Below are 13,365 nucleotides of genomic sequence, written 5' to 3'. Positions count from 1 at the left end.
AGCTTTCAGGACACCTATCAGTAGTTAAGAGGTATTGTTTATAGGTATTATGGTGCCCAACAACAATGGATTTGCTATTTTGGCAGTCCATATGGAAGTATGGGTCACGGCTCACGTGACTACATACTAATTTTTCAGAAATTCTGGATTTAATGTCAAAATTATGCCATAGATTTCATGCTCAAGCTCCTTCCAATATTAGGCTATCGGACCTCCAACGAGTATGTAGTATGTACACTATAAGCCATGAGAGACAGAAGAAAAGTACACACAACAAAAGGATCATGGAACATTTACACCAATAGTCCTATCAACAATAGGTGGATCAATGGGAAGAGAAGCTAATACTTTCTTTAAGAAGTTAACTGATAGTGATAAACTATCTAGAAAATAGTGAGGCGATGACATTTATCAGGGAAAGAATAAGATTTGACTTATTGAGAACAACAATTATTGCTCTTAGAGGAGAAAGAGGGATGAAAAGTGGTAGTGCAGTTAAAAAAGCAGATTTAGATATAAATTTACAGCCAGTGCATTTATTGTAATTTGGCTACTTTTACTGTACAGGTTTTTTATAAATGCTCCTCAGTTTTTAGGGGGTTTTAAAAAATAAATGTTCTTAAGGGTTTTTACTTGTATATAGGGTCACTGTGATATTATCTATCTATTAAATTGTTTAAATATTTTAACAAGAATATCTTACTAGTTTTTAGTGTTATTGTTGCATTTCAGAACTCCTGTTCCCTCAGTTTTATTAATATCATTTTGATGTGTTATTTGAAAATTATGCCATCTTAAAAACGTGCACTAATAACCTAAACTTAAAATGGACGTGTCCACATGGCATATAGTTATAATTCATGGCCGCTGCTCTCACTTAAGATTTAAACACTGAGCCGGAGGTCCCCAGATTAAAGGCCTGCGGGCTGCGTCGTCGGATCGATGCGAATGTAATATATTAATTTATCCCATACCCATTTAATCTTTATTTAGAGCAATGTACTTCATACTAATGATCCAGTTGTGCGGTAGAGAAATTCTAGAACACATGGAGTGTAATTTTTCGGGTACATTGCACTGTTATAAAGATTCGAACCATGAATGGCCGGGATTATAATTTCACTAAAATAAAAGCTATTATATAATCATGAAAATGGAAACGCGTGATACTGGAACATTCGAATGTTATTTCGAGCAGATGCAGCTTCTCATAACCAGAGAGCCAGTGTAAATGTTATATATGCGAATATGTTGGCTGATAGCTGGTGACAGCCAAGGTGCAAGACAGGTGTCCGAAACTTGCAGGTAAACTCGCGTGATCAGATCGCCAGAGCGATAAATGCCTTACCAATTTTATCCGGCAGAACCCACCGCGCGTTACAGAAAAGTGGCAGCCTGGCCTTTCCGTCCCGTGGGCCTTCGCCTCTGCACCAGCACATCAATTACGGGCACCACAAGGGGAGGGTAACGGCATATTAAATGGAGAGTACACGCGAGAGCGTGTAGATTAGGATCACACTGCTGTGGCAGCCTTATTGTGTCAGGGCCAGGGGCGGCGTGCCTTTCTAGGTAACATGCGAAACTGGAGACTTTCACGTGGTAGCACTTAGCATTCCTACTTGAACAGGAGTCTTAATATGTTACGCATCATGCACCCTGCTGGAGGGGGCTTATATCTGAATATGTTTCCGGTTTCCTCGGGTGTATTGAAACTATATTCAGATGTTTAGAACTAGCTACTCTGACCCCAGTTGGTGCTCTCACGTTTGATTCAAATGAGTGGAAGTGCAGTATAGGTTATAAGGCTTCCTATAGGTACTAGGCTCCGTGCCGGTACTAAGCTTCGTCGTAATGGGCATGCATCTGTGTGTACATCCGTGAGCGGCAGCGACCCTTTCAACTTACCGACTATACCGTTATAAATTATAGTTGCATATTTATGCAAGGTGCATATGGCTTAAGTGTAGGTTCGTAGAGTTGGCGGTCGGGTCAAGGGAGAAGTTAGGATTGGTGTGCAATAAAACAGTTCTATCCTTTTTCATACAAATTGAATGAGAATTATAATTTAAACAAAGATCGTTAGAAAAAAAAGGAGACAATAAAAGAAGTCATCACTTCGCTCTAACATATAATTAATAACCCAAACATTAAAAACTTTGTAACTGTTATATTATTATGGAGATTGGTTTTAAATTAAGAATAAAAACAACAAAGTCGAAAAACAAAAAAACCATACAGTGCAGCTCGCAGGCTGAAAAATTGTAATTGTAACATTATTTTAACTGACTACAAACCACCCAGAGAATTATAAAATCATATCAAGTATTGTCAATCTTAGTAATAAGTTTGATGGGAAGAGACTTTTGTTCAAGTAAGCCAATGTGTGGCTCAGTGCACTTATCTCGGATTATTAGCATTTCCTCGAAGGTGTATTTCACCAGCGTTTTACCCAAAGGGTCTTCATCAAGTTCTATCATGGGCGAGGGAGTGGGCATTTCATTGTTCTCAGCCTGCTCAAACTTCTCCACCAAAACATTCAGATGTTTCTGAAGTTTGTACTGGTTTTCAGTTCCACACAAACCAGGCACGAACAGGAATTTGCAGGCCTCCGTCTTAGTACAATCCAGACACATAACGGGCGTTTTAGTAATGTTTTGAGCACTGTTTATCAGGCGGTCAATCAGCTCAGGGCTGTTTGTTAACCGGTTGTGCAGTTTTAGGAGCATGCCGAACTTTTTATCAGGCAATGACGTCATGAACTTAATCAGCGAAACAACCTCAAACACGTGATTATTGTTCCCACTGAGGTGGTATGTTAACTGCTCACTGTCTGGCCGCTCAACCTTGATATCAATACCCGGGTACAATTGCCGGAGTAGCTGGAGCAGGTAACCGGACTCCTTCAACTCCTGGTATACTGGTATAGGTACTTCCTCCGTTATGTATTCCGAGTTGTCCGGAAGAAGGGATGAAGCGAACATTTCCACGGCTTTAGAGGTGGTTGCCCGGTCACCTGAAACGTTAAAAGAAGGATACTTAATTGTGCTCTAGCGACATATACAATCATAGCAGAATTAGGATTAAATCAGGTTAAGTGAAAATATGTAATCTGAGGAGATAAAATTCGCTGGCAGATATTTTTGACTGCCTCATTAATTGAAGTAATTTAGATTGTTTGCAATCATTTAATACGTTATCTTAGTTATCGTGGGTTACACATAAACTCAATTTTAATTTGATTCAGGAAACTCATTCAATCAATATTTTATATATCTCCATTCGAGATAATTTTTCAAATGCACCTATTTGCGATATAGGAAAAGTTAAAAACGCGCGATCAATACAAATTTTTGAACAAATGTGGAAAGCATACATTACAAATGACATAGCAAAAGGTAAAAACTCCTGTAAACAATTAAGCTACAAAACATGATGAGTAGAAAACAAAACAAACCATTATAATCATTATCAAACAGAAACAAAAACTAAAAATGTGACAGTACGATTAAGAAATATCAGTGATTTGAACACACTCAGCAATAGCATGAACAGCCATAGTCAGTTTGGTAACATTATCAACAAGAGTTGTGCTGAAGCTTACATTACATTGCATCAGCGCACGATCTATTCCTTTTTCTTTGCATTATAGAACTTGTCATTAAGATAAGTGTTAACTCGGTACTGATTCTCATACTGTGGTAATCCCAAACAAAAGATGTACGTTTTTAGGGTCTTCACATCCGTCATTTCGGCAATTTTCCCTTTGGCAAAACGAGTAGTTCTACCAACATCTGCTCTAATTTCACCAATATCATGAATCTCCTCCTCAGGAATGTGGAACAACGTTCCAACGCGTTTCCGGGGAGACTCAAGAAAGTATTCTATACACCGGGCAGCCTGATACACATGTGCCTTCATACCCTTCAAAACAAACTTGTCCCCTTTCGTATGTATATCAACGTCAGGAAACAAGTGCTCCAAGACACGGTAGATGTAGCGGCCGGTTCCTAGGGCTAGAGCAATGCTTCCTGGTTCCTCTGCGTCGCTCAGAATCTCGTGGGTGATGATGGAGGTGGCGTCAGGGTCGGCCACCGTGTCGAACATGCGCCTTATTTGGTTAATGTTGTGAGGTGGACCTGAAAATTACCGGGCTGCAGCTTGAACTTTGTCATGAAGTAGTGGCTACATTCATGAAATAGCTAATAAATAGTCGCCTGTGTTATGTCAAGCGAGATTTATTTCGGGTCTTAACAAAAATGTTAAAAAAGAAGCCCTAAATGTTTCACACAGAGTGCCGGAGTACGCATAACCACGACAATAAGCCGAGGGTCTGTGTGCTTGTGTAAACTGTACAGTCCAATTTGTGTAAGGCTTGACCAGGAAAATTCCTGACATAGTACTATGAAATATAGAGTATAGGTAGGACGAAAATTTATGGCCCATATTGTTTCCTGTTCTCTGTGGACTAGGTTAAGAAAATTAGCATATTTAATATTTATATATATTTATAAGTAAGATCTCCAAAGTACCACTCTTTGGAGAAGCTTGAAATGAAATATATCTAATGTAAAACGACATGTAAAAAAACATGCGTAAAATGAATATCTAAAGATAATTACCTGAGAGGCTAATATTGTAGTACTTGGGTTCCTCGCACGCGGAAATCATGTAAAACGCTCCAAGCTCTTTCAGTTCAGCTTTCAAGGTGGTATTCTCTAGGAATGCCATCAACTGTAAATGAGTGATGCGCTTAGATCGATACACCGTGGATCCCTTGTGAGTCTCAGGCTGAGTAATGGTGGCACCTTCGCTGCTTGAAGATCTGCTGCTTTCTCGCACTTGTTCAGTAGAATTTTGACGAGAAGCACCACTAGAGTAGTCAGAACTGATGGCCCCGGCACGTGGTAATGGTTTTGTTACGTAGTCCGAGTTTTGACGAGAAAACACGGAGGAACTTACAGTGCTCTGACGAGACAGGAACGGTTCAGAACTATTGTGACGAGAAAGCCTTGGGTCCGAACTATCGTGAAGAGAAAGCCTTGGGTCCGAACTATTGTGACGGGAAAGTTTGGGCTCTGAGCTATCGTGACGAGAAGACCTAGAATCCGAACTATCGTGACGGAAAAGCCTAGGATCCAAACTGTCATGACGGTTAAGCCTAGGCTCCGAACTTTCGTGACGAGGAAGCCTCCGCTCCGAACTAGTGGACTGGGTATTGCGCAAGGCAACTGTCTCATAATCTGATGTATTAGGGATTGAAGGAAGTTCCGTGTCGGGAATGGAAGTGGTAGAAAAGGGTAGGAATCCTTTTGGTCGCACCATCGTGATAGGTATTTGAGGAACACTGTTACAAATATCCATGTTGGCTTCACCAGGAACTCTTGTAGCGGGTGAAATGATAGGAGAGTCAACAAAGACATCATCAGGAGCCGCCATTGGTGGCCGGGATACTGGCATAGTGCTGCTAGGCAATCTGCTGAGTGCAGGGATTACAATTGGGATATTCTCAATAAGAGGGAGCGTGTTATTAATCATAACATTGTCTGGTATTATAACCGCCATAGGTGGTCGGGACACAGCCATGGGGCTTGGGATATTAGTGGGCCTGCTTACAGCAGGGATTGGAGCTGGTATATGATCAAGTGGAGGATTTGTGTTAATATTGTTATTACTGTTGAAGGATAAAGTCATCATGGGACTCAATATATCAGCACTGGGTGGTGGTACTGCGGGGATTCCAGTCTGAAATATTTCCAACGGTTGTTTTGTAGAACTTATATCTGTTGGGGTAGTAACACCGAATCCAGTCAAACCTGCTTCGGGCACATTTTTCGGATTGACAATGTTAATAGAATCGTTCATTATAAGTTCACTGAGATCAATGAAGTCATCGTCTTCGCCAGAAGATTCACTGCTTGATCGGCCGTTCTGGACGACTATATTAATCGGTTCTTCATCACGGATCATATTTCCCATCGCACCTTCCTCGTCTGGGGGAGTATTTTCCAACACCAACAACTCGACCTGGTCTTCCATCTTGATTTGTTGTATTTCGTATGATAAATTTCTGGTTATCTCGTCCGCAGACGATTGTAGCAGGTTAAAAAAAGGTGTAAAAACCGGCACCCCAGTTTTCTGAGCGACAATGTTCTCCATGATACAAAGGTAACTTCTCCTGTCCTCCGGAGAGTTTGACCTCCGAAGACAGTTCAACAAGGCACGATGCACCAACACTCGATCTTCTTGGTAAGGGCTGTAGCCTGCCATAATATCTGTCAGGGTCAATGGAGGGTTTCCCTGGTAACAAGACGAGTCAATATTAAACTGGGTGTATATTGTTAGTTCGTAAAGTATTTAAAGAATTTCAATCGTTTCAGGGTTCTTTTCATCCGATTTATCCAAACGCTTATAATTGTTTTGCATCATAGCTTAAATTCAAAGTGACTGGGTCACAGTAGAAGCAATTAAAAACAAATTTGAAGCATAAATCAATAATAAATATCTCTGCATGTAACAGTCACGACTGAGTCAAAAGATTCACGAACGTTTATAGTGCAAACAAGACACATCACACGTCAGAACAGTTCGACATTATAACTAATAATACATCGACATCATTTCCACACAAATTTTACTGATCACAAATAAAACCATGCAAAATCTTCTCAAAGGTACCACTCACACCATTTATATGATCAAACAATGAAATGCTTGACGTATGTCAGAAAGACTTTCCAGTGTCTTGAAAAGTTCATGATCTATAGTTTTTACAGAACCGATATTCGGCACAATCGAACAATTGGGACCTGCAAGGTATTGGTCCTTGTACTGATCTTTGCGATCTTATCCTGGATCCAAATCCTTATGTCTAAATTGTTCCATTCTGCCAAAAAGCCCAATAGAATCAGTAATGGAATGAAATCTGAGTGTATCAAACCATATATTAATTTTATTGGCCGAGTATAATTTCAACGTCTCAACTCTTACTTACACAATGAAAATGTATATAAAATATCGTGTGAATTTTCGATGATAAACAGTTTATAATAATTATAAACCATAAAACTTTGCAGCTCAAAAAAAAATAACAACTAGAAGTAAGTAGCATAATCAGCTCCAGAGTTTGACGCTGATCTAGACATTTCACCCAAACTTGGTTTTTTTAAATTACTCCAAAATACGAGTATTGTAACGGAGGAAAAGAGCCGGATTTGCAGTTTGATAATTAACCTTCAAAAATCATAATTTTATGTTTAATCTTTATTTTTATGTGAACTATTATAGGAGATTAAACTCATAGGACTGCTAAATTCAATTATTTCAATGCGAGATAACGTCAAATTTCGTGCTCAAACATTTGAACATAAACCAAAACATGAAGAGATCATACTGGAATCAACAGTTGGGCTTTCCAAAAATATATGAATCATGGTGAATTTTAAAAGTTCAACAAATCAGCAAAAATTTACATAAAAATATAAATAATACTTTGATTATCATAACTAGATAACTCCTGATTAAATAAGCAAAAATCATTAATAAATTGCAATTATATATAACATATGCCGATATAATAATGACAAAATAGTGATAAAATTTCATAATAGATCTCAAACTGCGAACTTACTTATCATAGCAAGTTTCGGTTCAAACGATCATCAATCATTTGCATAATGTTATCGGTTCTGTCCCTTTCTAGAGGGCAGAACCCCTCCCTCACATTTCTCTTCTCCCTTCCCCCCCCCCCCTCCCCACCACCCACTTCTTCCTTTAAGCAAGACTTTCTGTTAAGACACAAAATTGAAGATATATTCAGTTGGCTAGAAGTGTCTTCAAATAGAAGTGTCTTCAAATTTTCGTTATGATTTTTAGACCTGAAAGAGCCTATTCTAACAAAGTAGCCGGATGACACTTGACAGAAAGCCCCACATTTGACAGAAACCCCGTAGGTTTCTTGACCCCTCTACTAGGCATGAAGATATCAAGGTAAAACAGAAATATTTATCAGGATACTGCTTAATTTTCTTAGTACGGATTACTGATTTCAGGATATGTAGCAAGAATTGAAATGAATTTGAGTTATGAGTAACCGTTAACTCGGAATGAATAGAGTGTAACCTTTTCCGGCTACATCATTGCTCACCTGGTGCCTGGAAGCCAAATTTAAGATGAAATGTTGGGCCCTTGCCAGGGCCTTCATATGAAGCACGAAACAAACTCAACACTAATACACTGGAGTTATCCATTGTCAACTGTGTCATCACATGCTTCGTCATTATTTTCAACTTTTATCTCGACCACTTCAGTTTCACAATCAACAGGATTAGATTCTACGTGATTTACGTCTAGTCCATTTGAGCTGACACCATTAGATGCCACACTATCATCACTTGCACTGGTAGCCGGCGTCTCTGCCATCTCCTCAATGCATTCCTCCTCCAGAATAAAAACCTGATTAGTAGAGGAGCGGTCCTTGACTTCATCAGCACTAGAAGAATCCTGGTTCATCCTCTCCGGAGTGGCAGGTATTTTTGCTCCACAGATTTTGTTGTGTATCGGCCAGTCCCTCTGCTGACAGAACTCTGAACAGTACCGGACGAGGTTGCAACGCCCGCACTTGAAAGGAGCTGGTCTGTTGCAGTTTGCACAGTGACCCGTGTCTTCACGTTTTCTTGATTTATTAAGTTCAGATTGGCTCAGGACTTGAGCCAAAGTGTCTGTTATTGCACTTTTGAAGTTGCTGGAAAAGGCACGACTTGGACTAACAGTGCTTTTCTCATACTGATTCATCAAATGTTTCAGAGACGATATTTCAGACTTCATGCCCGATAATAAACCAGCTAAACTTGAGATTCCTTCCTCTATAATTTTAGTCTTCCGGGAAATCTGATCGATAGTCATTTTGATGCCTTTGTGAATATGTGCGTTACTAGGAACAGATGAACTAGGACTTAGCATGATTCCTGGATTTTCCATCTCTGGTGAAATCTGCGGCTGTGGAGCAACCGCCAGTCCTGAACATTCCGGAATTTCACCGTCTTCATCACTATTCTTGATTTCATCGTTTTTGTTAGCGTTATCAATAGACTGGCTAATGAGAGTCAACAACTGGCTCATATCATTGGGATCCGTCTCATATCCTGAACATGTGGCACTTGCAGACTGACTGCGAGATACCATTGATGGCATGGCAAGCTCATCCTCAGCCCGTCTCTTCCTGTTAGGTGGACAGAAAAACTTGATAGGTCCAGGTGTTCCTTCACTACTTTCCCCACCATCTTGTCCGCTACAAATCTGACAGTAACAGTTGAAAGCATGAATTTTCAGTTCGCCACTATTCAGAAAAAAGTAAAATGGTTTTCCATCGAGTTTTACACTTCTTTTCCAGTCCTTTGAGGTTTCACGGCCACCGAATTTCTCAAATTCTTTAGGAGTGAACCATTTTGTGATAGAGCTGTCACAGTGAATACACTTTCCTTTACTTCCACTTCCCAATCGATCAGGATGCAACGTGCCCGATTTGTTACCACAACTCTGAAAGGAAAATATCATGAAATATCAAATAAAAGATCCATTTTATGTTCAACTAATTCCCTTTTAATAATATCATTATATAATCAATGCTTAGGCCGACAGTTTTACAAACTTTTAGAGTATGGCAAGGATTAGGATTGGACCTTGGTTTGCATTATACATTATAGTACGCAATTTTCTAGACCTAAGTATCTTTATGCTAATATGGCCGTAACTTAGTCACTAACCCTATGGCCTGAGCTTGAGCACTGATTACATGACTTCACTTTACAGACATTACATGTCCAAACGCCCAAGGAGTATTCCGTATAAGGAATACAAATTTTAAGGAATACAAATTTAAATTTTGATATTTATTACAGGTTATACATAATATCATAGATAACCATAAAAGCTGCACGTCGGCTGATTGCCTCAATTTGGATTTATGATAATTTTATTCGACAGAAGCTGAAGGATGGCAGGCGGCAGCTCAAAAGACCCAGTGCACTGTCGACAAGATCTAGGACTCGAGTGCCAATATTGACTTTTCTGAACCCTTTTTCACCGATTGGCCCAGTGCCCAGTGGACCTAGTGAGCCGCCGCCCACCTTACTTCTAAACGAGGCAACAGATCTGTGGTAATTTTCTCCCGAATCTATAAAAACGAACTCTACCACAGACAGTAGAATTGTTAATAGGGAGAAAATACTACTGTCTGGACAACCAATGTAGCACAAATATTGTATATTTAATGAAAAGCTATTCAGCTCTTGGCTGGTGAGTGCTCAATTTGAAGGACATAAATTGTGAATTTATTTTACTTACAACACTGTAAACTGTCTTTATACTGTTGGAAAGAGAGGTTGATTCACTGCGCTGAACCATGACAGAGCATCATAAAGGAAACATGGCCTGGGGGAACATACTGTTAGTCAGTGTATCACGTATATAAAAATACAATAGGAAATGATCACAGAAACCGTATTATAATATAACAGGCTCGCTACCGGTTCTGTCAGCATGAGATTCGTGGACATACTGTCAAACTGACCAATCATCTTATTGTTGATGAAAAACATGATACTGGGTACTAAACCACTTTCTTTAACAAGGCAAAACACCTGTTCATGTTATGTTATTGAAAATTATGGTAGAAAGATGGGAGCAATAAAATCAGTAAAGATTGTATTCTGAAGGAATTAAAAGACTACAGAGCTGAGTACACATCCTATTCCAACATAACCAGTAACATTTATTAAGATGATAATGATAATACATTATGAAATAATAAATTTAGAAATGAATGGAGTATGTTAACTCCACAGTTTATTTATTCTACATTCGTTATTTTGTAAATGAGTACGAACAAATGACCATATTTTCTTTACCAGAAAATTAAATGAAACTATCATGTATCTACACTGGTAAACTCAAACAGGCCAATATCTCCCCTGTTGATATTTAAGTACGAGCAGGTAGACTCAGATGGTTTGGTCATGTGACCTGAGGATGCCAGAATAGCAAAAGGCATGATGATGATGAAAATCTTTTAAAATAACTGGCTACAATGAGCATTTTAATAACAATGAATAGTAGAGATCATCAAAAACTTTAATTTCCAACAGACATTTTTTTTTCAGAAACACACCTAACAAATTCTACCCTGCCAACAAGCTATTAAAAGCATTAATAGTTTCGTATAAATTTAAGATCTAAACAATTACTACCCTTCAAAATATTAATAAAAATGTTTACGTAACAAAATAATTTACTATACCAGTCTCTTAGACGTTTCAAAATGAAACTGAGGTTGAAGATGCAGTTACAAAAGGCCACTGGTTCTCAATGGTTACTGAAACAAACTTTTTCCAAAATAAAAGTTTTAAAGCAGTCCATATCTGCTTTTCTGTGAACTAAACAGCTCAAATAGAAAGGGAGTGAGACTTACCAAACGGCAAACAGTGGCATCTATGTGCTCAACAGCAATCTTAAAGCACGATAATAACTAACATGCTTGTTCAAAATTACCGATATTTGGAATCAGATGTATGCAGTAGCAAAACTTGACATGATAAAGCCCTCCAATAACACCCCACAGGCCACACCAACGGCCTCAATGAAGCGGAGCCACTTTTGAACCCTATACGAACACTTAGGAACTATGTAACAAAGTTTTACATAGGGGTGAATGGATATGGATTCTGGTGGCATACTTATTTAGACACGTGACCAAAATTTACCTATCAGCTATTAACCAATTAAACCCCAGAACTATGAAAATTTACAAAAATAAGTCACACTGGTAATTAGTTTCCTTCAGGAAGACATGGCCTATGGGTTTTGGATCACCCAAGGTACTGCTGTTTGTCAGAGTGATATAAAAACTACGGAAATGTAAAATGTGAGCATTCAGTTTATTTTAAAAGATTAGACGATGACTTACGGAGAATCGCTCCAGATGACTCACGGAGAATCGCTCTAGAAGACTAGCTAGAATTCGTCGCGACGCTCGATTTTAAGAATTTTATTCATCGTGATTGAATTCCAGTAAGTTGTGTGCGTGCGCGGCACATTTTAAATTCAAGTGTTTGGCATTGATCTTTCAAATGAATGATTTTGTAATGAATAATACGTGCTTAAAACTACTCAGTCTAAAATTATTGGCAATCAAAGTGTTTAGTGTATGTAAAGAAAGGGACACAAAACGTTCGTCAAGTTAAGTTTACATTCTTAACTTTATCTAATCAACATTTAGTGAACAATAAACAATATAATATTGCCTACAATCAAAAATTGCTTGTCAATTTTATTTATGATATGAAATTAAGTATAGTTGTTATATTCTTTTCATCGTTAAGATAATTTAAAATCAAAATTTGTATTCGCAGTCCTGAAAAATTATTGATAAGATCCAAGACGCCGCGCACATGCATACGTACGCTATGTGTTATGGTCACAGGCGAATCTAGAATCGAGCGTCCGTGCACGACTTTTCAGAAAGTTTGATAGATCATCTGATTGTTTGCACTTCGCGGCTGTTAATCACAGCACATTATGTGTGTGTTGGATGTTCTTGTTTGTTGACTAGTTTGGCACATTCAATCATTGAATGAATACATCTGACTTATCTCTATTTGATTTAATCTTTGTTGAATATTATTCTTAACATTGATAGCTGTGCCTAACACGGTTATGCTGGTTAGTAGTTATAATAGATGTTGACCTAAAAATCATCACCCATAGGTCCCATTAAGGAAAACAGTAGAGAAATGGCTGCAGTACCTGCTGTTGGAGATGGGCCTATGAGTCTGATGGAAGCTCTCAGAGAGACGCTTAAGAACGCTATCATCGTTGACGGTGTAACCAGAGGTCTCCGAGAAAGTGTCAAGAGGCTCGACAAACGCGAAGCTCTCCTGTGTGTTCTGGCTGAGAGTACCGATGAGAAGAATATCCTGAAATTGGTGGAAGCCCTCTGCCGAGAACATGGCATTAACCTCATCAAAATAGATGACGCCAAGAAACTGGGAGAGTGGACTGGTTTGTGTAAGATTGATAAGGAGGGTCAGGCAAGGAAGGTGGTACGATGCAGTTGTGCTGTTATCCACGCTTTTGGAACAGAAAGTCAAGCACTTGACATCATCAACGACCACTTCAAGCGTACCGTCGTCCCAGAGGCTTAATTTGATCCGATCACATTGAACTTCAGACTTTTTAATCTTATTTAACGACCGTGTTTTACTGATTGTCAAGTTAATTCCTAATTTGTACCGTTTACAGCCTCCGTTATTCGAATAAACTGTTACTATCAATCTTAATAGAAAAATTGTACAATAAGTGTTCCTATTAATC

At 38.8% G+C, this 13,365-nt stretch overlaps 3 protein-coding genes across 4 annotated transcripts; 1 reads left to right on the top strand and 2 right to left on the bottom strand.

The window, feature by feature from the left end:
• Positions 1 to 2,154: 2,154 nt before the first annotated feature.
• LOC134812207 (uncharacterized) lies at positions 2,155 to 6,320 on the bottom strand. 2 transcript variants are annotated; one of them, XM_063819470.1, is made up of 2 exons: positions 4,620 to 6,320; positions 2,155 to 3,013 (listed from the first exon to the last, which is right to left on the bottom strand). In XM_063819470.1, the coding sequence occupies exons 1-2, from the start codon at positions 6,265 to 6,267 to the stop codon at positions 2,319 to 2,321; spliced, it is 2,343 nt and encodes a 780-aa protein (XP_063675540.1). In that variant the 5' UTR covers positions 6,268 to 6,320; the 3' UTR covers positions 2,155 to 2,318. The 2 variants fall into 2 exon arrangements, with proteins under 2 accessions (XP_063675540.1, XP_063675548.1); XM_063819478.1 differs by lacking the exon at positions 2,155 to 3,013 and adding an exon at positions 3,234 to 4,136 and having other exon boundaries at positions 4,620 to 6,293.
• A 155-nt stretch (positions 6,321 to 6,475) lies between these two features.
• On the bottom strand, positions 6,476 to 10,430 carry LOC134813497 (deformed epidermal autoregulatory factor 1-like). The gene is made up of 2 exons (XM_063821305.1): positions 10,342 to 10,430; positions 6,476 to 9,534 (listed from the first exon to the last, which is right to left on the bottom strand). Exons 1-2 carry the CDS (start codon positions 10,399 to 10,401, stop codon positions 8,239 to 8,241), a joined length of 1,356 nt encoding a protein of 451 aa, XP_063677375.1. The 5' UTR covers positions 10,402 to 10,430; the 3' UTR covers positions 6,476 to 8,238.
• Positions 10,431 to 12,726: 2,296 nt separating this feature from the next.
• LOC134816702 (small ribosomal subunit protein eS12-like) lies at positions 12,727 to 13,241 on the top strand. The gene has a single exon (XM_063825666.1). It carries the CDS (start codon positions 12,786 to 12,788, stop codon positions 13,194 to 13,196), a length of 411 nt encoding a protein of 136 aa, XP_063681736.1. The 5' UTR covers positions 12,727 to 12,785; the 3' UTR covers positions 13,197 to 13,241.
• Positions 13,242 to 13,365: the final 124 nt, after the last annotated feature.

Source organism: Bolinopsis microptera, chromosome 1 (assembly GCF_026151205.1).
Source record: "Bolinopsis microptera isolate Bmic1 chromosome 1, MBARI_Bmic_1.0, whole genome shotgun sequence".
Lineage (NCBI taxonomy): Eukaryota > Metazoa > Ctenophora > Tentaculata > Lobata > Bolinopsidae > Bolinopsis > Bolinopsis microptera.
This window is presented reverse-complemented; position numbering and strand designations above follow the sequence as displayed.

Bases quoted from the DNA above. Each gene is read 5' to 3' on its own strand.
- LOC134812207 (XM_063819470.1), bottom strand. From the start codon at position 6,267: ATGGCAGGCTACAGCCCTTACCAAGAAGATCGAGTGTTGGTGCATCGT. The intron at 3,014-4,619 runs GTAATTATCTTT...TTAACGTTTCAG, and splicing joins CTACAATATTAGCCTCTCAG to GTGACCGGGCAACCACCTCT.
- LOC134813497 (XM_063821305.1), bottom strand. From the start codon at position 10,401: ATGGTTCAGCGCAGTGAATCAACCTCTCTTTCCAACAGTATAAAGACA. The intron at 9,535-10,341 runs GTAAGTAAAATA...TTTTCCTTTCAG, and splicing joins TAAAGACAGTTTACAGTGTT to AGTTGTGGTAACAAATCGGG.
- LOC134816702 (XM_063825666.1), top strand. From the start codon at position 12,786: ATGGCTGCAGTACCTGCTGTTGGAGATGGGCCTATGAGTCTGATGGAA.